This window comes from Cottoperca gobio, chromosome 6, assembly GCF_900634415.1.
Source record: "Cottoperca gobio chromosome 6, fCotGob3.1, whole genome shotgun sequence".
Lineage (NCBI taxonomy): Eukaryota > Metazoa > Chordata > Actinopteri > Perciformes > Bovichtidae > Cottoperca > Cottoperca gobio.
Window position 1 is genome coordinate 17,765,212 of NC_041360.1, and position 25,419 is coordinate 17,790,630.

Genomic DNA, 25,419 nt, shown 5'->3' on the forward strand with positions numbered 1-25,419 from the left:
TGGAGAGAATCAAATATATATACATTTTTGACCAAATACCTTAATATCGATATGGCGACGATCATTGGTACAGAAATATTTACAAAATTCGATTTTTCAAATAAATAATCATCAGTAATGTGGATATAATTACTAAGCGCCTTAAAGCAAGTGAGAGAAGAGCTAGAACTGTCTGGTAAGATCAGAAAATGACATCACTTTACTGTAATACAGCCAGGAAAAGACAACACTTATGCTATATCACCATATTACAATATCCAAAATCTAAATTGATATGGAGTTTCATATTGGGAAATCGATTTAATATCAATATATTTCCCAGCAAACAACATCCAACAACACAGAGGAAACACGCAGTGCCTGAAAGCTTCCAGGTTTACTCACAGACAGGGAGATACGGAAGTGATAGGTGATGTCCTGGAAGGAAAGCACGGGCACTGACCACAGGTGATGAGTCCCCTGAGAGAAAAGTATAAACAATATAATGAGTCAGTAAGTAAGCAACCTCTTGTAAAGTAGCTATGATTGTCTCTTAGTAGTGAGAAATAATTATTAAGTACATTGCTGCCATGGTAAATAATACAAAATGACAAAAGAAGAAAACATGTTTTGATATGATGGATCATGATTATCCTTCTGTACCTTTGTCGATGTACTCTGTCCACCATAGAGCTCTGTCTCTGTGTGGTTGGGGCATAAACGTCCTTTGGTGGCTCCACATTGTCGTATCCACACGCTGTTTGTGGACCTGCAATCAATTAAATATGCTTTATGTTGAAATGTTGTTTCTTAGGTTACACTTTGTTTTATGGGTCCGTTTTTTTCCAACAATTTCCTAATCAGTTTTTTAAAATGTAATTTATTACTTATTTATAGGGAGTAGTTAAAATGTTTTCATCTATCATTTATTATTGTCAATATTCTTCTTTATTTCTTCTGAATTGTATACTTGCCAGTGGGGAAAAAAAAAAGCACATTTAACACGTTCAGCCGTGTCTCGGTAAAGCTAGTTTAACAATTACTTGGATTTAATTGATTGACAATAATGCTTGTCTCGTTTTTGCAGAATAATAAGTGACAAATTAAATGGTTCTTTACAGGAAACCTTCCAGGGAATTATTACGAATATACCGACCCATAAAGTAAAGCATTACCATTGTATGCATGCCGTTATGTAGATGCTGGGATGTTTGTATACTCACGTCATGTGCAAAGTGATTTGTGAGATGGAGGAATTTCTGTTTCCATGGAGTGATACTGTGTAGCTACGATGGACAGAAAGAAAGAAAGCGCCAGCATTAAGCATCAAGACCTGAATTCAAACTGTTATTGTGTAACATATAGAGAAGTGACAAATCAAAGGAACAACTTTGATACGTTAATACATGAGTGGAGAAACACATTCAGATGTTTCAATACAGGGCGCATGCTATTTCACTGAACAGTTTGATGACGTGAATCAAATACTATGGCCTTCACAATCATAAGATCTCAACCCGACTTAACACTTTTGGGAAACTTTGCATCGAGCAATAATACAGCGCTCTTCATCACAATCATCAAAACACGAAATTAGTAAATACTTTTTGGAACAATGGTAGAGTTTAGAGACTTGGAGAATCTATGCCAAGGAGCATTAAAGCTGTTCTGGCTGTTTGTATTAACCATCGCCTTACTAGGACAATGTAGTTGCTTTTTTAATTTGTCACCCATCTGAACAAGGTCGACTCGAACCTGGTTCAACTTTTAAGAACATACCTGCAACTTTCAGGTGTTGTACAACTTTGTACTGTGATCTCTTGGTTTGTCTCCACGATATGTAGACTAGTCAGAGAGGGAGCTGACCTTCCTCCTGCAAAAAGTAAGAAAAGCTATGAGCACCGTACCCATACTGTAGCATTCCGTTGTGCAGTATGTAGATAAGCTTTGTTTGCTGTTGTCAAACACATGCTTTTACTGTGTTTGCATACCGCATATTATATACAGTATGTGAAGAAAGTGTCCCGTCTGGGCTGTGTTTTTTGATTTACCCTTTGTGTGTAGGCTGCGTTGTCTGCGTGGCAGTGGCGGCTGAGCCGGGGGCAGACGGTTGGTAGCTCTCGTTCCGCCCAGGTCTGCAGGTGTCGGCCTTTTGGACTTGGCAATAAACAAAGGTGCTGAGGTGTGACTCAGACGGTTTCTATTGCGGCTGTCCTTGTCCATTTGTCTGGACTTGGCCTTCTTTATAGTGGTGCCTGGTGTGGAAACCGCCGGGCTGCCTAAGTCTAGAGAAGAGAGATAATTAAATACATTAAACAACATTAAATACAAAAGTAAACTACAGGAAAACATCTCATATTTAAAATGTTAGTGCATCTGACCCTTGAACAAAATACAGTGTCTTATTTTACATTTGATTTCATCTGTTTATCTGTTATCTATTACACTATCTATTGTAGGGCTTTTTACATACTGTAATTTTGTTTTGCATCTTAAATATTCGAATGTATCTATCAAATGATTTTCCCTGATCAAAAAGTTTGAAGTTTTGTTTTGTTTTTCTCCTTTCTTTGTTTTTGTAATTGACTAAATGTCATTGTAAATGTAAGTTGCCCCTCATTGATCTCTCAAGTTTAAAAAGAGGTTGAATTAATCATTTCTGCTTTCTTACCTGCTGTGGATTGGTTGTTACTCAATGTCAAAACTGTAGCTGATTGGTTGCTTGTGGCTGAAGTTGAACAGCAAGCTGCAGGATTTGTGAGAGAATGAAAGAAAAGGATCAGATTTACTGAGTGAGCTTGTTTTTCAAAACTATCAAACTCAGTTAGGTGCTAAATCCCTTACGTGGTGCAGGGGTGGTGGAAATCGGAATATATGGACTCTTGCGTGAGGATCCCAGTGCAGATCTGGACCTACACCAATCAGATGGCAGTACAGGAAGTCAAGAACATGTAAAATAATTATACACTTAAAACCCAATTAATTTTTACAATGTTTGGATACATGACTCATGATCTCCTTTCAGACAGGAAAAAAAAGAAACACCCAACTAAGCAAGACTGAAAGAGTAGATCAGAAAATGAAACAATGAAGTAGCAAGAAAAGCAGGTGTTGAAAGCGTACCATGGGCAGACAGGTGGACAGATAGTTACAGTGGCAGTGAAGAGGGGCATCCAAGAGATGTAGAGAGCACAGGAAGGAACATAGCTACAGAAAGCAGGAACAGATTATATAGAAAGACATTAAAGGAAAAGTGGAGAATTAATTTATTGCACTGTAAAGTGTCTTTCTCCCTCCAAAGCACATACCCATCTTTCTCTGTGGCGTCTCCTCTATGGTGAAGAGTCAACACATAAAGGACGGACATGGAAATGACACTGATGGGGGACAAATAAAGAGAATGTCACTACTGCATAAAGATGAAGCTGATTTTTGTGTTTTACCCACCACTCTTTCCCCCAAAAACATTTTGCTCAGTCTAACCTGAAGGCCATAACAATGACCAGAGCCAGGATGGTTCCCTGCATGAACCTCTGGCTGATGCAGCCTTGATCCTGAGTTGAATTCTGCAATAAAAACCAACAGATTACATGAAAGTTGTAACTCTTGCTGTTCACTTATAACACCATTTAAATACATCATGATCACCACAGACCTTGCTCCCAGGTTTGACTGTCTTCTTCCTGAGTGCGCCACTTCCTGTTCTGCTGAAATAACTCCCTGATTGGCTACATGGACAACAAAAATAAAAGTAATCAATTAATTATTTTCTTATCATGAAGGATTCTCTATGTCAATGTGAAACATAATATTGAGGCGACTTCTGCTCATTGGTCTCACCTGACAGTGCCTCCACTCACGGTGCTCTTCATGCTGTCAAGACGACGCAGCTTGGCCAGTTTGCGGCTCCAGCGCTCCAGTTCGTCTATACGAGTCTCCAGGTTGTCTGTCAGCTTACACAGCTCCTTCACCGCTCCCACGTTCTCCATGAAGATACGATCCTTTAATAGAAATAAGAGAAACAAGAGGGAGAGCTGTTAGTGTGTATGGAGGTGATGTCTGTGTGCTCTGCATGTGCATGTGTTTTCATTACCTTGTTGACCACTAACAGCTTGGGGATAGTTTCTCCATTGGCGCACACCACATCACCCCCCTCCTTCACTGCTTCAGGCAAGATTTTCTGAACGTCTTGAGCGATCACTCCTGCAGGAGGAAATAACAGGTGCAGAAGTGAAAAAAAGCAGCAAATGGAAGACAGTATGCTACAAGACACACTTGCATGACAATGCACAGGGAGCCAAATGCAAATCAAATATTAAGACTTAGTGTGCTGCAAGAATGAGTCCTAAAATCTTGGAATGAGTTTACATTTTAGCACTTCTGGTTCCCTCGTCCTGAAGTCAATGGGAGTTTTGAACAGGTTTTTAGTTAGATGCCTGAAATAAGGTATGCGGTTAACACAAGCTTGAGAATTTTGTTCTACGACATAAAATACGTCAATAATACCCCACTCGTGACTTAAAAAAGGCTGTTGTTAACAAGTGGCTAAATGAGCCCACACAGGTTGTTGTGGACATTAAAAGTCATCACAGCGAACACGGGGAAACGTATCTACTCAGCGGTGGTGACGTTGCAGTCATACGACCGTGGTGTAGTGTGTTCATTGCCAAACATTAGCTTTTTACTTTTGCCGATTGCATTTATGCTTCAAATTCATAAAAGTGGTCTTCATTTGTGAATACATCACTGCAAGTATCATAAACTATTGTTTGCCACTAGAGCAATAATCCTAAATCCAATGGAATACTCCCGTTGGCTTTTGTCGAGGGAACCTGTGCGATTCTAACTTCCGGGTTGGCCTACCAAAATACCTCATCCCTGCAGCACTCTATTAAGATGATAACATGATTTACAGTGTACAAAGAAATGAGATGATGGAGGCACACATTTTATTTTGTTATTCATGAAGTTGTTACCAGTATCTGCAGTGTTCTCTATGCCCACGGAGGCAGCAAACTCAGGCTTGAATTGATAATGGACCAGCCTCATCTGAGAAATCCTTTTCAAATTGTCTGTGGTGTTGACCTACACACAGACAGGATGACAATGATGTCCATGCAGATGGTATGAAAACTCAATGTTCACGTTGCAGATGAAAATACAAGAACAATGACAAGACAAAATTCAGAGTTGAACTGCACAATCAGCTGTGGATGACATGGTTCATGATGACAAGCACACGAGGCACACAATGACACACTGACAGTTTGGAAACACAAGCACACGCACAAACACACACCCATATACATACACACTGAGTGTCATCCTGACCTCCTGGACATTTTCTTTGGCCCTGATGTCAGACGGATGTACCAGCGAGCCCATGACCTTTAGGTTGCCGTGAATAACAAGGGCCTCGTCCGGACGGTCGGTGTTGATGCCGACTCTCCCGTGGTGGTAGACCGAGTCTGGCAGTTGGCCACGCTGCCACAGCACCTCGTTGTCACTTTCAAACTGGCCAGGGTTGGATGCCTGTAGCAGAAAGACAAAGGAGAAGGTGCACAGTCAATAGTTAAGATGTTTCTGAAAGATATGCCAAGAAAAGATCAAACATAATTACAACAGAGGCTAAAGTGTCCCCTGAAATCCTGACTCCCACTTTGAAAACCTCTGGTCTAACACATAACCCCCTGTAAAACAACCACAATTGATCGTTTTACACTTTCTTTTGTGTTGTGAGCTTTAGAGGCGCTAGTAAGCAGATTTAGTTGATATTTGTTTTAAGAGATAGACAGGCTGGCACCTGTTTCAAGTGTTCATGCTAAGCTAAGCTAATCAGCTGCTGGTTCCATCCACATATTTACTGTAGCTACAGATATGAGGCAAGAAATCAAATAGACTCATTACCCAAAATGTGGTAAAGATGTAAGGGGTTGATTTTACATCTCATGTAAGCCCATTGGCTAAAAGTAAATGATTGTCTTTCAAAGAGCTCATGGACTGTAATTCCCTGTTTCACACATCTTGAGTACAATGCCAACGCTGTCCAGAGAAAACCATGTATCTCCGTCTTTCTTTTTATTCTTTTTATTAAATGTTCCTTCATGGGTTAAGACAATTCTCTTAATTAAACAAGATTGTTTTTTTAAGCTCATCACAGCCACGCAGGTAAAAGGATCGGAAAGACAGACAATGGAGAAGAAGTTGTGATTTTGAAGTGCAAGAAAGTTATGGAAAGTAGACCAAAGGTGTCACATTCACAAGGGATATGATTGTTGTAGGAGGCAGACAGACATGGCCAGACGTTACCCTGACGATGATCCTCTCAGATGCTTGGGCAGACACAGTGTAGCTCTGACTGTGGGACTGAGCATGCAGCGCCACTACCAGCATGAAATACCTGCGAGGACATCAGGATTAGATGTGTGTACAGGAGCAATAGTGAATCATATGTTTTAATGTGATGGCATGTCTTTCACCTCTGGTCAGGGTTTGGTTTGCCCTTCTTCCTCATGTTATTTGCTGTGGTCTCGCTGAAGTGAAGCCGCCCCACTGTGACCTTTGTGACCTGCTCTGAGGGCAGGGTGACCCTGGGGGAAACAAAATCACTAACATATTAGGCAAAAATATCCTTCCTCTACAGCTGTATACTACCTTGTGAACCCACACTTGAAAGTAATCAAACTCACATCACTGGCTTAAAGGGTCTTTTGCTGCGGTCGGACTGCGACTGCTCCACACTTATAGACTGATTCACGGCCTCCACCTGACAATGAAGAAAAGAATACACTAAATACTGTAGAACTAATTATCTGTCAAGTTGATGTCATGTTCACTATTTTGCCTCCATGCACCTTTACTCCGTTGAGTTTGAGATAGAAGCAGTCGATGGGCTGCAGGCCGTCACTTGTCTTGATGTACTTGGGATCTCCCAGCATGCCTACGTATACTGTGACTTGGAAATGATTCTTCTTCTGGCAAACAAAAGCATCATCAGCCAAGGAGAAGTTGAAGCCCTTATCAGCATCAACACGGTAGGTTGGCATCGGACTAAAGACAGCGAAAGAGATTGTGACATATAAACAATAAATAATCGGAAGCTGACATCGGAATCGGAAAATCGGAAAAAAACTGCTGCATAATGCAGAGTTATGAGTTATCACAAGGGGGAGACTCTTGACACTATTACAAGATCCAGGCCTCAGACATATACACATGTGGACGGAGCATATTTACCTCCAACAAGGAAGTTATGTTTACAGTTTCTTTTTTTTTCCAGCAGGATTACCAAAACACACTACTGGCATGATTTTCAATAAACGTGATAGAAGGGTGGAGCACGGGCCAAGAAGGAAAGCATTACATTTCCAATCACAGGAGAGATACATGCACAAAATGGAGGAAAAAACTACAATGTGCACTAAACTTTAAGACAGATGAGGTAGAGGTATTGATAACATCAGTAAAAGAATCCAAAGATGTTCTTTTGGGGAAATGTACAACAACGCTAAAATAGCAGTTGTGCCTGTTGACATTTTGTTGACTATGTAAAAGTAATAAAGGAGCAGCCATGTGGATTACACAAGTTAATTAACTCTACCTGGTAGAACAAGTGGAAGTTTGGACAGCTTTACTGTGATCCTAAAGTTAGGAGTGTTTATTTAAGATTTTGGAAACGTAAGGATGCTTGTGTAAAACACTTTTCCTATCTTCATTTAGGATAGGAACATTTACTTAGGAACTGCTCATCTGTAATGGCTCTTTTCCTAAATCAGATCCTAACCCTAATTACGATGGTTACCAAACCGTTAAGATAGGATCTCCAAGTTGAGAAGTTTCTGTAATATGGCCTCAGCTTTGCCATTTGTCTGGCCCTTACTTAACGACCCTGAGCACTGAGATTATCTGAAAGACTTAATAAATCAAATGTAAAACCAATGAAAACCCTCTGTGCCTCTATGTCAGTCGAGTGTTCTAAAGTTGTGATAGGCAACCATGTGGTTTTGATAACACATCTGAAAGGTCTTGTGAGTTCATTTTAACCTTACTCCCTATTCCTATACTTTTTCTATTTTGGCATTGCAAAAGCACAAGAAGGTACACTAATGTCTCCCTTTACCCCCTCCTCGCGTTGTCTTTCTAAGCCGAAACCCTGCACACGTTCACTCCCCCGCACAGCTCACCTCTGAGGAATTTGTAGACCTCTGAAACTCTGCTATTTCTTTGCCACTCCCGCTTTATACTTTGTTGAATTATTTATTTAACCAATTATAACTTCTTTCATTTTTGGCTCTCTGCAGTGGGCTTTCAGCTCTCCCACTCCCCCCGCCCCTCAAAATAAAGACCTCAAGATGTACAGATATTCCAACATAAATTCCACCCACAGCTCTTTGCAGTTTACGTCATACAGTGGTGTCCACTTGTTCTGCTGGTGAGGCTGCCATTTAATGCACTGATAGTTCGGGTCCAGGTAGGAGTTGTCTACATCCTGCATTAAACCTGAAACAAACAGATCAGCAATTAAAGACAGAAGAAGGCTAAGAATGTCTGCAACTGTTCTAAAGGTATGTGCAAAAGTTAAAGGGTAGGTAAAAGGAGGTGAGAGTCAGGTAGAGGAGATGAAAGATACCTGGTTCTTGTTTGATGATACCTGTGAGGATTTGGGCATTGATGGTGCTGTTGGGAGAGTCAGAGTGCTTCCTCTTCTTGGCCTGGTGAGAAGGGCTGCCGCTGTGTGAGGAAACGGAAACACAGTCAAAAGTTTGCACTCATTTCTTCCCATAATTCCTTCTGCTCCATACAAACGGGACAACACAACCCTCCCTCCCTCCTGTATATCTTCACAACTTACTCCTGCCCCTGAGGATGCTGCAGAAGCTGATGGATTATCTGAGTCTGCTGCATGTCTCCACTTCCGCTTGTGGCTGCACCGATGGGATACTGTGATATCATGGACTCAGGCTTCAGGTACATGTCCCGATGCATGCTGGGATAGTGCCCGTGCGGTGGAAGGGGTGGCGTTGGAGTCATGTGACACATGTTTTCTGGTGTCATGGTCCTGATCATGTGAGGATCTAAAAGACACAACGGGGAAGGAGCTTCATTTCATCATGATCATACATACTGATACTTTTGATCACATACAGAAGGAAGCTTTTTCTCCTGAAGACGGATTTGTCCGTTCTGCATTTCAGACTGCGGTTTATTTTACTTCCCTCCAACCTTAGCTTAAGGTATTTTCCATTGTTTCAAACTGGAGAACTGGAGGGATGCCCATCAGATAACACTCTTCCACACCTTTTTACTAATGGGCAAGACCAACACAGGTGTGTGAGCGGCAAGAAGTACATAATGACTTTGAGTGCCGTTGTTGTTCAACTTGGATGTTGAAACAAGCCAAACATATCCAGGTTCATTCTTTGTGAAAACACTTGCACTGAAAGCTTATAATGCTGGGTTCAGACCATTTTATTTAGTTGATCAAATGCATTTTCCAGTCACATTATGTAAACTGTTGATTAATAAATGACAGATACACGCTGCATTCAATATATTGTTTGGTTTGCACATGAACTTCTTTTTGTCTTTATGCTCTGTTCAACTACAACACAGTGATGAGTAACTGATATTGATTTGACTGTGACCCACATACACCTTGAATACTTCAGTGGCTTCCTCTGACTCTGTGTCTGAGTGCACGCTACAGATTAAAGCACTATTTCTCTTTGTTATATGCTCTCTTTTGTTTGTGCCCATTGTCACTTTTTTCTACATGTTTTTGCCTGAAGAGGAAAAAGATGTGTTACTTACCATTCACCTGCTGAGGAGAGTACGGCTCTGAGCTGGAGTCTGGGGGGGACTCAGGTAGTGTCCTAAAAAAACCCAGAAGGCAGTAGATGTTACATTCACAAAAACAGCCAAATTTGACTTTCAAATCATAAAAATCCTTAAAGAATTACCATGCTTGGAGTTGGGAAGCCCTCCCTCGTATATTCTTCTTATTTTCTAAACTGCCATCATATTAAAGGGAAAAACTCTCCTGTGTGTAGACGTTCTTTACACAAGATTGTGCGTCAGGATTCTTTCTTGCAGGCTGTAATTTGACTCTCTCTCTCTCTCTCTCTCTCTGTTATCACTCTCCCTCCCACTCTTGTCCAGCTAGGGTTTTATTTGTACAAATGAAGCTTAATCAAGTATTGATTGCATAATAGACCTGTACTAGGGTGTATGTTTCTGGTTTTGTTGCATGCTTTTAAATATATATGATGCGTCATCGGATGCCACTTCTGACTGATTTCCTGTTTAAAATGTGAATTGCGGGAGCATCTTTAACATTTTTTGAACATCAGCTCATTCTATATTTACTCCTTCTTGTACCTCCATCTACGTGGTATTTTGCTCACCCTGGAGCGTAGTGGCCCCTGTGCTCAGGCTTGACGTGAGCCTGCTGTTGCTGCTGCTGCTGCTGCTGCTGCTGCTGCTGCTGCTGCTGCTGCTGCTGCTGTTGCTGTTGCTGCTGTTGCTGCTGCTGCTGCTGCTGCTGCTGCTGCTGTCCCGGGCAGAGGTAGTTGTGTCGGAGGCCCAGGGATGGACCTGGGGGATAGGCGTTCTGACAGTTAGGAGGCCCAGCCGGAGGGGCTCCTTGGCGGAGTGGAATAGGGGGGCTCACACCACACACCAAACCCCCAGAGGAGGATACTCCTGCCTGGGGAGATGAGTAATTTGGTCCTGGGGTGCTGTGGACCTCTGAGAAACAGCTGGGAGAAAGAAGAAGAAGAAGAAAAAGAAGAAGAAGAAGAAAAAAGAGATTAGCCTTCACAGGAAAAAACAAATTCCTTTGTAACGACATGATCTGATTCGGTTGGTGTATGTTGTTTTGACGTTGAAGGGTTGGTTTGGAGTCCCTACTGACATGTCAGTGCTATCGTCCTCCTTGCTGATGTACTCTTCCAGGATACTGGTGTCGATGTTGGCTGGCTCCAGAGAGCTGATAATATCATGACCTGTGGTGAAGGGAGGGTCGGGAACACAGGGGAGATGGAGAGCATCTGGGAATTAGCAATGGGAATCTTTCAGCAACTCCACACACGGTCACAAAAGCTTCAACACAAGCTTATGTTGTAACAATTCCCTGTAAGAAGCTTTGTAATAACACATTATTAACTCAGTTCGTTTATCATTCATAGCTTTTTCTGCATACTCCTGATTACAGTTACATCAGAAAAATGTACACTAATCAAGATCATGTGCTGATTTGGTTAAGGTTACAGGAGTGACCAACAGTCTAAATGTGTTAGTACTCAGCATTAGTCAACAGTGCCTCTAATTGCTTACACATACAGACTGGAATCACTCCAGTTTCTATTTCGTATCTCAGCTGCCATCACATATATCATTATTAATAAAAATAATAATATTATACTAGCCGAGTTACAAAGTGAGATCTCGTTTTCCCCATTTTCTTTGTTCACTACAATTATACAACAATATAATACAACATCTAGAAGGTTGCTTCTTCTCATCGTGTGTGGCATGATTTAAAATATTTTTTTGCACAAGAATAAAGCATATATATTAGTAATTTCATAATTCCCTAATGATCCCCTTACTTCACCCCAGGGTCATTTTCACCCTTTGATAGCTAAAGCCTCACCAATCCCAAACACATGACCCCACTTAATCTTTAAAACACCAACATGCTGAACAAGCACTTGCTATTAATATATTTAGAAAAGAGTAAATCACTTTGTATAAAGCGACCTTCCATATTGCATCAGGAGCATTCAACTCCACGGTAACATGAGAGAAAGTGATGCATTTTCTTAAAAGCAGTTACTAGTTGTCCCAGACGGGAGATGCGTAAAAACGGAGTGAGTGTGAGAGAGGAGAGGGGGGTCAGGACGGAGGGGGTGAAGCAGAGGGTAAGGACCTGGTATATAGTGGGTGGGAAGGCAACCTCAGTCTCTCTCTCTCTCTCTCTCTCTCTCTCTCTCTCTCTCTCTCTCTCTCTCTCTCTCTCTCTCTCTCTCTCTGATAGATTAAGCAGCTACTCAGTTGGGAATGCAAGGAATTTCTGTGTTAGCATTGGAAAAGAAATCTCCTTTTCCCTCTTTTTTTTTTGTCTTCCACTAACGCTTCACTTTTCATCAGAAGCTCAACTGAAATGTCATTTATTAGTATTATTTTCACAGTTCCTCTCCTGACCCTCTCCATCACAAATGATTAAATGGGCCGCACTATCTTTGTGCTTTGTCACATCCAAGCGCAGAGTTGACAGCATAAACATCAACAGTATTACAACCTTTAATCATTAAACCCACAAACCAAATCACTTGTCTCCAACCAATTAAACAAAGAACACTCCAAATTTTATTCTTTTACATTATATATCCTCCTGTTACCATGTTTTTGGAGACAACTAGCATGTTTACACGGACTGGCTTTCTTTGGTGGATAGAAACAGATGGTTAATGTCTCTTAATACGTGCCAGTGCAAGGGTGGAAAAGCAGGATGGTTCCCCTTAAATAAGATCCAGATGTGCACCCCACCCAAATAGGCAGTAAATTTAAGCTGGCAGGCCTGATAACGAAAAATAGAGAGATATAGGGAGAGGGGAGGGTAGATGGATGGAGGTCGAGGAGAGTGGGGGCAAGAAAGACATAATACAAGTTTGATGTCCAAGGATGGAATGATAGAGGGAAAAACCTACAAGCAAGACTGAGAAGACAATATGAAACAAGACTGTAATCAAAAGTCCAAGAGAAGACCGAGAGTTCAAGTCAAGAGTGGCAGAAGTTCAAGACCTCGATCGCAAAACAAGTACTCTACAAAGACCCAGTTGTATGGTAAAGTAAGACAGAGCTATACAGGGAAACACATTCGGCCATTGATCATTGACGGACATTAAAAATAATAATTGAAATGACTTAATTCTGCAGTTTTTTGGCCAATTTGGGGGCATCAGGACAAGTTTGTCATATCATGACATACGAGTCATGATATGACAAACTTGTTGATGAACACTTTCTTTCAGTATTTGCACTTCCAGCAGTTAGGGAGCAACATTCTCATTCATTTGGTGATGTGTTTCTGTCCGCCTCATCTGTTTCTTTTTCTCTCTTTTAGCTTTGTTTTTGGTCTCCACCAACTCCCGATGGAAATATCCAGCTCTTTAGCTAAATAGCAGATAAACAATGAGCTGAAACTCGCTACAAAGCTCTGGACAGTTGAAGGGAGTTGCAGATTCAAGTGCTACATTTCAACACTAGGAGTGACCCCGTTCACACTGTCACATTGTTTAAACATTGTTATTTGATACATAGCAAAACATATCGATTATAGTTGCTTTAATCAGTTGGACTTAACGTTTCAAAGATTCTGGCATGAGAAAATGTTTCAGATGCCCATGTTGCACCTTTATATAGTTATCTAAATAGTTTTTCAGTGGAACAACAGTAGAATGTACACTTAGCGGTTAACACGTAAACAGATAAGAGTATATTGTAATTGCACTGAAGCACAACATCGACATCTAATTTGTAGCCTCATTTATCAACCTGCATGTACCCCAATGTATGGGGCATGCTGCTACTTACAGTTATATTACTAACAACTACTGAACTGAAAAAAGCACAGTTAGGTAAGGAGGCAAACATTAAAAAGTTAACAGGTGTAAAGCTCATAGGGTGGATGCATGTCAGATAAAACCACAAGAGCTAAAGATGTGCTGGACTGAAGTGTTAGGAAGAATAAAATTACGTATAAAAATTCCAAAATCTAACACTCCCACAAAGGCATGAAAATAACTTAACTCATAACTTTGCAGCTGATGAACAGGATCACTGAGAACAGATACAAGAGAGTTTTTGCCTTTACAGTGTGACATGTCACATCTGTAATGTTTAAAGGAAAGTTACGGGAAAACTGTCATTAAATGCTATTCTTGTGCAGGTAAAGAATAATAGAAACATAAATTAAGTTACTGTAACCTCCAAATTAGTGAATCTGTTAAGTTTAAATAGCTGTGAACTGGATGTGTAAATTCCCCCCCGCCCTCTATGTTTTTCTCTGTCCAGCTGTGTTCAACAAGGAACAGTGAAATGATTGTCAGTCCAACTTCGATACAGACAGGCCTTTTGAAAGATTAGGGGCTGAGAGAGGAGTGTGTGTGTGTGTATGCCTGTAAGCATACGCGTGCATGTGTGTGTTTGTTTGTTTGTACGTGTGTGTGTGTTATGCCACCATTTCAATGCCTGGGTTGTCAGCAGAGTAATAATCTAAAATGAACAAAAACAAAGGACCAAGTGTGTGAGTGCCCATTAAACATGATTTGACTTATATCAGTCAATCAAATGCACAGCTTTTCTTTTTCTTTACACGTTTCATTTAAATATTAATGGTTTATAATGTATTATTTTTCTGTAGATTTGTGTAAACTATTATTAAGACAATGGACAGGCAAGAAAACTAATTTGAAGGAACATGAAAGCTAAAAGCAAACTACATTTTACGGAGATGTTTTGGCTCAAAATGGGGTTTGCATGCACTCACATGTGTGCGTTAATAATTAAAAACTTTCAGAGGAGGAACAAAGTCCATCTGATTATCAAATAGTTAGAGCAAAATGAACTTGGCTGCACACTCACAACACATATACACACATATTGTACAGACAGTGAATGCACTTCATTTAACATTGGATTTTGTACTGAACCAATCATAAAAAAACATCTTTGCAACAACCATTCAAACAGATGTTTGTAGATTCATTCAATGTATTATTTAACGGCTAAATGTCTACAGTAAATGAATAGATGCCATTAGTCTGTGTCTTATATCTCAATGCACTTTTGGAGATCATTTTCACAAAAGACAGATTTGAGTCATTTCAATATAATCAATGTACACAAGCAAACACTCTCTCAGTCTATACGATGCTGCACAGTCTAGGAATACAGCAATTGTGCCTACAATGAACAATTTAACACACATACACACACAAATAGTAAATGAAAGGAAAAGTGACAAATCTACACTAGAAAGTGTTAGACAGCTCTGACATGTAGCCCGAGAGTTATAGACCTTCTCCATTCGTTTAAAAGACAGGGTTACTGGTAAAGGAGTGAAGAGTATCTCTATGACACAGATATTAATCAAGAAGTGAATACGAACAGAAAGCCCCTCATTAGGTAGGGACTAATAAATCACATCTAAAGAGAAGCAGAGCGGACAAAGCGGCAGAGTACCTGCGCGTAGCCAAAGCATGTTGATGTCCTTGAGATGAAAGCACCTGAAAGAGAAGATGAGAAGAACAATTCCTCTCTAATTTTTCACATGTTTCCCTACTCGGGCTGAAAGACTTTCTTCTGTAGACCTGAGAGTCGCAGATCAGGCTAAGAAATGTGTGTGTATGTGTCTACGTCTGTGTGTGTGTGTGTGTGTGTGTGTGTGTGTGTGTGTGTGTGTGTGTGTGTGTATATCTTTGCGTGCATGCCTATGTGTAAAAGCATATGTGTGCGAGTGTGTGTGAGAAAGGCTCGGAGAGTGTTATAATGAGGATTATTCCCCAGTCATGAGAAAGGGCTGTACCAGGCTACCACACACAGCCCTTGTCGCACACAAGCACTGGTCGCACCGGTGGACCTGGCTCAGGAGATTACAGGAGTGACAAGGCTGGGACTGGGATACGGAACAAGGCTGGAAAAAACCCCGAAACACTGCGAATGTGAGGTTGAGTTTGAGGGCCAGCACAAGAAGATGAAGAAGACATCGAGAATGAAAACAAAGCAGAGGAGGGTTTAAATGAAGAAGAGGCAAAAAGATGCAGATTAACATGAAGAAGAAGAAGAAGAAGAAGAAGAAGAAGAAGAAGAAGAAGAAGAAGAAGAAGAAGAAGAAGAAGAAGAAGAAGAAGAAGAAGAAGACTGATAATGCTCAGAATTCAGAATCGAGACAGTCAAGAGAGTAGGCTCATGTAGATGAATAAACTTCTAACTATTGAACTTCTAACAGAAAACACCAGCAGTCATCAGGGTTAGGGTTAGGGTTACACACATACACACACACACACACACAAAAAGTGAATTAATCTCTTGAAGTGCAGTTCAACCACAAACAACACGCACCGGCTGAGGATTACTCAGTTGGCAGTCAGCACCGATGGGAGTGAGGCACAACAGTGAAAAATAAAACCTACTCATAAGCACTGTAAGCTTGGCTGCTCAAAAACAATACATTCCTCTGACTGCAATTCACTGCTCAACCTATAAATCAGAGGAAGCGTCCAAACGTTGCTTCACACAGGTTTTCCAAGATGGACGACGGCTTTCCCATCCATGATTCCCAACTACTGTGGGAGTACAGCGGGACTTAACAGCAATTTTGATATAGTAACACGGGTGATGACGAGTTGTTTGTCTTTTAAAGGCAATATGGAGTAAGAACGGGATTAATTCCCTTCAGACTCAGATGGTTAAGAGGTTAATAGGCTCAAAGTTTTTATAACAGTTTCTGTCTACTAAAGTTGTTGAAGGGTTAGCAGCTACATTAGCAGCCTGACTCTGTGGATGGCAATGTTCACCACTGTCAGTCCACACTGAGATATCTTCACAAATAGTGCAAACAGGGTTCTTGGATCCATTATTCAATAAGGTTGAAATCCTCTTCAACCAATTATCCAATGACAATTGTAAACATGTTCTAGATCGACTTTATATGTGTTTACCTTTGTCTATTTTTACTCCGATGAAGACATAGTAGAGTTGAAACGTTAGTCCGTTTGCTGCAAATCAATAAGTGTGCTTCGGTCCCCTTTTTCCCACCTGGAATATGTTGACAATTTTTAGATGGATTGCGATGAAATTTGGAACAAACATGTTATTTAGCTCCATCATGAGGTAAAACGTCTCGGAGACTACTGAATGGATTGTCATGAAATTTGGTACAGATAATCATGCCCACCTCAGGACGAATTGTAACAGCTCTGGTGATCCTCTGACATCAATAATCTAGTCAATACTTTGGTTTATGACAGAATGGCGTTAATGGTATCAATGACATTCCCTCAGCCTCAGCTGGACTTTCTTTTATGCTAAATTTGCATAATGTTGAAAGGAGCCAGTTGAGGTGGTTCGGGCATCTAGTAAGGATGCCACCTGGGCGCCTCCCTAGGGAGGTGTTCCAGGTACGTCCAGCTGGGAGGAGACCCCGGGGAAGACCCAGGACTCGGTGGAGAGATTATATCTCCTCACTGTCCTGGGAACGCCTCGGGATCCCCCAGTCGGAGCTGGAGGATGTGGCCCGGAGAAGGGAAGATTGGGGTTCCTTACTGGAGCTGCTGCCCCCGCGACCCGATCCCAGATAAGCGGTAGACGATGGATGGATGGATGGATAAATTCGCAAATGTTATTATGCTAACATACTTAATGGTGAACAATGTAATCATTGTAGCATTGCTCTGTTGTCATTATGTGCATGTTAGCATTCGGACTACAGCTGAAACAGTTAATTAATCAATCAATTAGTCGATTAACAGGAAAGTTATCTGCAACTATTTTAACAATCGTATTTTTTTCTAGAAAAACTATCAAAATACATGGATTCCAGCTTCTCAGTTGTGAGGATGTGCTGTTATCTTTGTCTGTGGTTGTAAACCAGATGTCTTTGGGTTCTGGACTGTTGGTTGGACAAAACAAGACATTTGAAGGTGTTGCTTAAGGAAATTGTGACAGGCATTGTTTATTCTTTTTTATATTTTATAGACCAAACAATGAATCAAGACATTGATTAGCAAAGTAAAAGTAAATGTTAGTTGCAGCCCTATTTATGATGTTAGTATTTAACTCAAAGCTCTGCTATGCCAAAGTACAGCCTTACAGAGCCGCTACCGTGGCTGCAGATGCTTATTCTAGTTTATACGGTATATATGCAGTCTAATCTAGCAAAAACTATTATAGATTATACATGAATGTTTAAATTCCAATGCATTTTGTCTTCGGGACTTGCTGAAAATGTAGCGCAGGCAGTGTGGGTCAGCGCTTAATCAAGCGTTTGGTTGACTGTGCACGGGGCATTACTTGGAGTAACACAACACAACAGCAATAAATGTCATGATCCTTTTATGTGCAAACATGGCTCTGTGAGTGTGTGAGCGACTGCTTGTTGTCTAAGTGAGTCAGAGAGGAGAAGGTCAAGTTTTGGGGGAGGTTGGTGGTTTAACTGGGTTTCTCTCAACAGGCCAGTCCCTCTCCACCCTGAGTCTGCACTATCTCACCTCCTCACCCTGTCTGCTCACTGTCACTCTAATGGAGTCAGAGAGGGCGAGCGCCTGGGGAAGGCCAAATACTCGAGGAGAAACACCAGTCTCACCTCATTGTGTTTTAACAGCTACCAGGGCTATGCCAGGAATGTACACTGTGCATTAGTGTGAATGTATACATATTTCACTAATCCTATTAAAACACAGTTTACCAGTGCCGAAATCCATTATAGTGCTCTGTGTGTGCTGCGGTGTCTCTTTCAGATGAAGGGTAACATGAACACTGACACTGGTGATCTAATATATCAAATTGGAGGCTTATTGATGTTACTTTTTGTCACCAATTCCAAAATGATTACCAAAAGGCCTGAATCCATCTGAGAGAGATATAAGTAGTAGTTTGATATCACAAGAGCGAGAGAAAGAACAAGTTAAATAGGAAAATAAGCATCTAAGGCTGCACCTACTGTATACTTCTCATGGACAAGTTGACATTTTAGTCCAAGCAAAAGTGGCTGAAATAAAGCCAAAGTAAGAACATCTGTCTTCCTCCCAAAGCAAGAATGTAAACACACTAAATTCCTGTCAGAGTGGCAAGGAACCTCTGACAGTCATGAATGGCTGTGTATATTTAAGTCAACACTTTGTGTATACTATAATCAAGTGTTAAGTCTCTCTACAGATAACTTATTATACATAAAGCACAGTATGTGTTTTATGTGCACTTGACTTCTGGAACATTTGACATTAAAAAAAACCTAATTAATAAGATGGGAATTCTGTTGGCAAGCTGTAAATCACAAAGCGCAGCAAAAAACTCTTCAAACAAATGTGACAAAATGTAATTTCCTTGCCTGTGAAATGTGAAACTTACAGCAGGAATACGATGGACAGAATATGGTTTTATTATTAAGTATTATTGAATGCAATTTAGTCAAGTCTTCAAGTCTGAAAGTAAAACACACAACTAAAATGTAGAACAAAGAGAATGTAAATTAGGGAAGTAATAGAGAAAAAACCAACAAACTATTTGTGTATATGTTTTAAAAACTAAACTCTCAATGATTTAAAGTCACAGTAGATAATACTGTATCTTTATAAAGATTTCTTTTACACGGATAATTATAAATTATTGACTGATTTTGGTTCTTTTTAATGGATGTTTGCCTCATGATGAGCAACACTACATCACGAAACCCCATTGCTCATGTCTGTCTCTAACACACACATTGTGCCACAGCACCCTTGCAAAACACACCATTTATCTTGACTTGAATTCCTCTACCCTTCCAACTCTCAAACCATCCCTCCTCCACCTCGTTTTTTCTTAGGATTCCCCGTTCAACATGATCTGTTACCCATCATCAGCACTTTTGCTCCCCGCACCCGCTAAACCTCCTGCCTTCGTGCATTTCTGTTTTTAAGATGAACAGCCAAGAGGAAAGTCAAAAACAGAGTGCAGTGCACATTATGTTTGGGAAACGCTCACCTAAAAGCCACAAGTCCTATAAGATCACTTGTAAATATTATTTATATTATTATTATTATTATTATTATTATTATTATTATTATTATTATTATTATTATTATTATTATTATGAGGATGATGTTAAACACCTGCCATGTGTTTTTAGACCAGGCTCTTTGACACTAACGTTTAACTACGTACATACACCAGGTGAAACTAAATTGGACAAGAGCTGACACTCAAACACTTTTAGTTTTTTTCCTTCACTAAAACAAACCATTTAGAAGTCAAAGTGGTTGTAAAAGTAACACAAATCACACACTTTTCGTTTAACTATCAATTATCTGTACAGTGAGTTTTAACACTGAACTGTATTGATAAATATATAGGGATATAATAATCAGACATTCTTACCTTCAAAAAATCTCTGTAACGCTTCTGTTTCATCTACCACGTCCATCCTAGCGGGTCCCACATAAAAAATCCATCCATTAATGTCTCCCCTTGTCCGAACGAAATCAATTCGGATCGGGGAAACTTTCAAATACACATCACGGTATCCAGATTATATTCTTAGTGACGACTTCTTGTTTGAGTTCACATAAATCCAACGCTTCATGCGGAGAACTTCTTTCCCCTGTTCAGCAACTTGGCACTGAATTGACGTCCCTTAGCCAAACGCCTCCAGTGACGCTGCGCTACAGGCTATAACTTTAAAATGATAGTTTTAGGTGTTTTTTAAAATTAAGGTGCCAAGAAAAATCCATGTAAAAACAACGGTAAAAAAGTTGCCTTCAGGCGCACCTTTATTTCAGCTCCTACAAGCTTCATAATACACTTTGGCGAAACAATACCATTAGTCTGTGGGAAATGAAACAATCGACAGGAAACAAGTGTTTCGAAATAGGAATAAAGTTAGCGTACAAGTTGCCTCAGCTTGACTCAGAAGTCCCTTCTGTTGATTCTCTTCCTCCTTCGCCTCTCCCTCTCAGATAGGATGTGTGCAGCACAGAGTCGGAGGAGAGGCGCGGAGGCAGGTGAGGGATGTGCGCCAGGCTGCTGCAAATATCTCCGGACAAAAAAACTGTTAATATAAGGACGCGTGTGTCTGTGTCTGTACTCCACAGTCGGTTTACTGTTACCCTATCTTACATTTTATTAATTTAATAATCTTGATTACCTCGTATAAAGAGCTTTGGTCTGATTGGTCAACCAAATAATATAAAATAAACTATTTTGATGATCAAGCAAGCACAAATACCTGAACTTTCCACTTTCTCTGGTATGAGAATTTGCAGCTTTTCTTTGTCCTGTTTGTTAGTAAATTAAATGTGAAAACATCACTTTCATCACGTTTTTAATAATCATATATCATATCACATATGGCGTGATATTTGAAAATAACAAATATTTCCTAAAATATTTAACAGGGACAAAGGTGTTTTTTTAAATGTGAAATTTGGGTTCAAATAAACTTTGTGGGGGTGTAAAAAATCTAAACACACTCTTTGCTGTAATTTTAGTACTTAAATGTATTATTTATGACACCTACTGCATGTTTTTACACCCTGGAAGAGGGATCACTTTTTTTTCTTCTATTTTCTCATTTTGTATATTGAGCTTTTTTCCTATATTCTAAAAGAGGCTCTAAAGAAAATAAGTATTAATCAGATTGTATAGCCTTCTGGCATATATTTTTGATTTTGGGGTTATACAAATAAAAGAAACCATGACTTTGCTTTAACTTTATGAAAACACTATGACTTAATACAAACAGCTCAGGTCATGTGTGAGGACGGCATGGAGAAGCCTTCCAACACACTTGATGTGCTGAAAGTTCAGTTTTAACACTACCTGATTAATGGTGCTAAACATGTATATGTTCTCTCACCCTGATCTAGCAGCGTAAAAACATTTCATCTACAGTATGTTTCAAATAGTTTAAAGAAATTGTGTGAAGCCTTTTAAAATTCCTCCAGCTTAAACAACCATACAGTAACAGGAGTGTTTTGTGTCAAGGCTTCCCAAGGGGAGGATTTGAGGGAATGATCCATTTCTCTCAACCTTATCAGCTGCATCCCACCCCCCTTAAAACAATGCCACTGTGTGCAGCCCCCACAGCATTGACGCCCACCCCCCCTCGCCCACATGTGAGATGCTGTTGTGTTGTCTTGTTCCCCCACAGCTGGAGCATCTCCCTCTCCAGCCCCTCCACCCCTCCACCCCTCTGCTTTTCCTCCATTCAACGCAAACAACGCCTCCGTTCTTTCAGCTACACTATGCAGATTGTTTCAGAGGACAAGCAAGAAAGAGAAACAGATAGAGGCTGCAGGGGACAATGAAACAGCTGGCTATGCTAAAGCAGTTCATTTTGGTATTCTATATTTCTTTATCTCATATAGGTCTCTAACTGTATGCGTGTGAGTGTGTAGCCCACTTGTACTAACGTTGCATGCTGTGTGGATATGAACCCTCATATGAAAATGATATGAAAAGTCACATTAAGGGGACTCAGCTCCTGTTTGGGACAAAAAGCAGGTTAAATATTACGTTTAAGGATTAAGGTTAGGGGTTTAGGTGTAGTTCAAGGTTTGTCATGTAAAGTTTGAGTGAGTCTCCTGGGAGTAAATGTTGCTAAGTCAAACAATGTGCAAAAATAAGTTTGTGCATATAATTCTGAAGTCATCATTTAAAAAATATGTAGCTTAAGTGACAAAATGTGTCCTTATATTAAAAAAATAACTTTGCGGAGGGGGATTATTAGCCTCCAATACATTATTTTCCTATACAGTGTATAGCCTACTGTATTAATGTATTAATTGCCTGGGATCTGCCTTTTTGTTAATTTATTTTAAATGTTATTAATTAATTGCCTGGGATCTGCCTTTTTGTCGTCCATTATTTAAAGCTGCATTGATTCATTTGTTTTAGCCACAGCTGAACAAGCTGAAAAGAAAAACGTAATTTACCTGTCAAAAGAAATATTAATCTCTTTTTGCTCTGGTTTTCATCAACTCCTGAGAAAACGTTTTGCTTCTTTAGCTGCTAGCTAAATGCGAGAGCGTATCTATATTCCAAAGGCTCTGTGGTCCTCAGCTCAATATGCTTGTAATATGACCTTTCAAATGGGTTTATCTTCTCAGAAATGCATTTTTCCCTAAATTGAATATTCAATGTATGTTTTCTTAGGAAAATATGAAACCACACACCTATAGCTTATAGCCTAGGCCTTCTGATGTTATACTCCTTGAAACTTACACTCTTAAATTTGCAGGCAAGTGAGTGATCTTGGACTTCAGATATTGATATCTCCACGGTGGCTAAACAGATTTTTAGCATTCAAACTGCATTTGACAAGTCGTGTACACTTATACAAGAGTATTTTAACCGTGCTTCTCCCATTGTTTGACAGAGCTCTTGGGTTTTAGTTCATCATCAGTAGGTAGAGTTCATCTTTTTGTTTGGAAGTGGACAATCTGAGGAAAGAAATTTAAACGCTAACGCTCCCACCAGGTAAGTGGGATGTGTTGCTTTGTTTACTATTGACACACTTTAAGGCTAACTTGCTAGCTTAATATCAAACCACTAACAAAGTCACTAATTTTGTTTACAGCCACTTTAAACAGAATGGGTATCAATACTCCTACTTTGGTTCACTGTGTTAATTAAATGAAAGAAAGAAGGTTTACTTTGTTAATTGTCTGTCCGTCTCCCTCTGGTAGGATCAGCCAGTACATCCTTTTCATTGGATTCACCTGAGAAGTAAAAGACAGATGTCTCTCTCACTGACCGACTGATGAGGAATGATAACGCCATAACTCTGCCCCCAGCTGTCATGTGTTACTTTTCAGGGACTGCTGAAACTAATAACAGTCTGCTATTTACCGTTCACTTTCAACTTGATGATTAGAACAAGTGAGAGCTGAACAAAGAGTCCCAGGTTGTTGTTGTTTTACACCAATGTTTTGATGTTTGTAGAGAAGAGTGAATGGTTCTGTAAATTACAATATACATAGACAACATACTTCATTACCACATGAAGGGACTGGCCAAGATCTATTTTGATTGAAAAGATATGTCTTCGTAAATTAGCATCTCATACGTATGTTTTGAAATACCTCACTGCACTAAGCTTTCCTTTTGTTCACGCTTTTGTCCATGAATGAAATGCGCTCTGGTTCTCTTTAGGGCCTTTTTGAATTATTGATATGGGTAGCATTCATTCAAGTGATACTTTATACCATGTACACTATCGCCACATCCTCATATTTTCCTCCAAAGATAGATCCAAGGACAATAACCCAATCCCTTATTCTGAAAAGATGGATATTGTTTATTCTGGTGGCTGATGGACGAAATACATTCATAAATGAATGAAGATGAAGACTTGAGAAAAACTCTAAACTAAACCTGCAGTCTTTGCATCATTGTTTCGCACACTTTTTGTGTTTCCTGTGCTTTAAGTTTGTTCAGGTACAGTTGAATGTATTGTAATAACACATTGGTATTTGCTCTTCTTTGTGTCTTTCAGTGTCTGTAAATAAAGAAACCATTTCATCTGTTATAGTTGAACTCACAGCCTGTCTGCGCTTCTTTTGTACAACAACAAATCAAAGTAATTGTCTCCTTAGGACAGTTTGAATATTTGTAAGGTAAAGACTGTTTGTTTGGACTGTTATTTGTATTTGTATTTTTTTTTTTAAGTACTGGATCTGTGCTTTGATAATATATGTATATATTTACATGTGTTGAAGACATATATCTATATTTGTGTTACTATTGATTACTTGTATTGAACAAACCACATTTAATAGGCTTTATTGTTAATATTTTCTCCAGTAGAGGGCAGAATTGTTTTGATTTAGATTTGAATAGTGACAACGTTGATACTGGTACTAAAAAAAGGAACATTTCCTTATACCATGTCATCAATTTTTAGGAGTTTAATAAGTCATGAACTAGGTCAACTGCATTGCATGTATAGTCGAGTGTGGTCACATTCGACTATACATGTAAATAACCTTCTGATATTTCTATTGATTTATTAAGTGCTTTTAGAGTACCTGACACCGACTCAAATGGCACAGTAAAACATATTCTATGTTGAGAATTATTACTTAAGTCTTTCATGAATTTGTAATTGTATATATTTGATGTCAGACCAACACTGATCCTCACTACAACCGATTATTGTAACTATTAGTAATTTCCTAGTCCACATTCTTCAAACACGTGATTACTCAGTACTGACAGCTAAAGTTAATGTTCAAACCCAATGGCGAGGTTTCCAAAGTAACCAGATTCAAAGCAAATCACATCTCAGCGTTTGCGTTTGCGCCGAGTGAAGGTCGAGCACACGGACATGTCACTGACTGTAGGTCATGCCAGCGTGTGTGCAAGCATTTATATTTAGTGTGTTCGTTCTTTTACATCTTTCTTCTAACGCAATCATTCAGGTTGTTGATTACATACAGTTCTATACCCAGAATAGGGCAACTGCATTATCTTAATGATTTTCTGTGCAGGGACAGCTCACTACAGCTGGACAAAGAGTGGTCATTCTTACCAGCCAGTGACATTGAAACCTGGGCAGTGTTCCACACTGTTGCTCCTCTTTCATTCATCCTGTTGAGTCCAACTAGTTTAGACCAGCCACTGCTTTCCTGCACAAAGTGAAACCTGTTTACATTAAATGATCCCACAACTGAAACACTT

General features: G+C 39.8%; 1 protein-coding gene across 9 annotated transcripts in view; it reads right to left on the reverse strand.

Annotated features, from left to right (window-relative positions):
- The window catches only part of myrf (myelin regulatory factor), a 29,037-nt gene that overhangs the window by 2,857 nt on the left and 761 nt on the right, over positions 1-25,419 (reverse strand). Inside the window, exons 2-27 of one of the 9 annotated variants that reach the window (XM_029434636.1) lie at positions 25,271-25,367; positions 10,892-10,982; positions 10,383-10,736; positions 9,790-9,851; positions 8,831-9,053; positions 8,630-8,709; positions 8,364-8,478; positions 6,834-7,029; positions 6,669-6,745; positions 6,459-6,587; positions 6,274-6,379; positions 5,311-5,511; positions 4,956-5,064; positions 4,073-4,182; positions 3,820-3,980; positions 3,635-3,707; positions 3,463-3,545; positions 3,288-3,356; positions 3,103-3,186; positions 2,824-2,891; positions 2,651-2,725; positions 2,031-2,264; positions 1,759-1,852; positions 1,203-1,265; positions 643-748; positions 385-459 (exon numbers count right to left, since the gene is read on the reverse strand). In XM_029434636.1, coding sequence (XP_029290496.1) covers positions 385-459; positions 643-748; positions 1,203-1,265; positions 1,759-1,852; positions 2,031-2,264; positions 2,651-2,725; positions 2,824-2,891; positions 3,103-3,186; positions 3,288-3,356; positions 3,463-3,545; positions 3,635-3,707; positions 3,820-3,980; positions 4,073-4,182; positions 4,956-5,064; positions 5,311-5,511; positions 6,274-6,379; positions 6,459-6,587; positions 6,669-6,745; positions 6,834-7,029; positions 8,364-8,478; positions 8,630-8,709; positions 8,831-9,053; positions 9,790-9,851; positions 10,383-10,736; positions 10,892-10,982; positions 25,271-25,367 — 3,135 coding nt within the window. Of the gene's footprint in view, positions 1-384; positions 460-642; positions 749-1,202; positions 1,266-1,758; positions 1,853-2,030; positions 2,265-2,650; positions 2,726-2,823; positions 2,892-3,102; positions 3,187-3,287; positions 3,357-3,462; positions 3,546-3,634; positions 3,708-3,819; positions 3,981-4,072; positions 4,183-4,955; positions 5,065-5,310; positions 5,512-6,273; positions 6,380-6,458; positions 6,588-6,668; positions 6,746-6,833; positions 7,030-8,363; positions 8,479-8,608; positions 8,710-8,830; positions 9,054-9,789; positions 9,852-10,382; positions 10,737-10,891; positions 10,983-20,118; positions 20,762-25,270; positions 25,368-25,419 lie in introns of those variants that run through there. The other 8 variants (XM_029434633.1, XM_029434635.1, XM_029434634.1 and 5 more) reach the window with 8 other exon arrangements.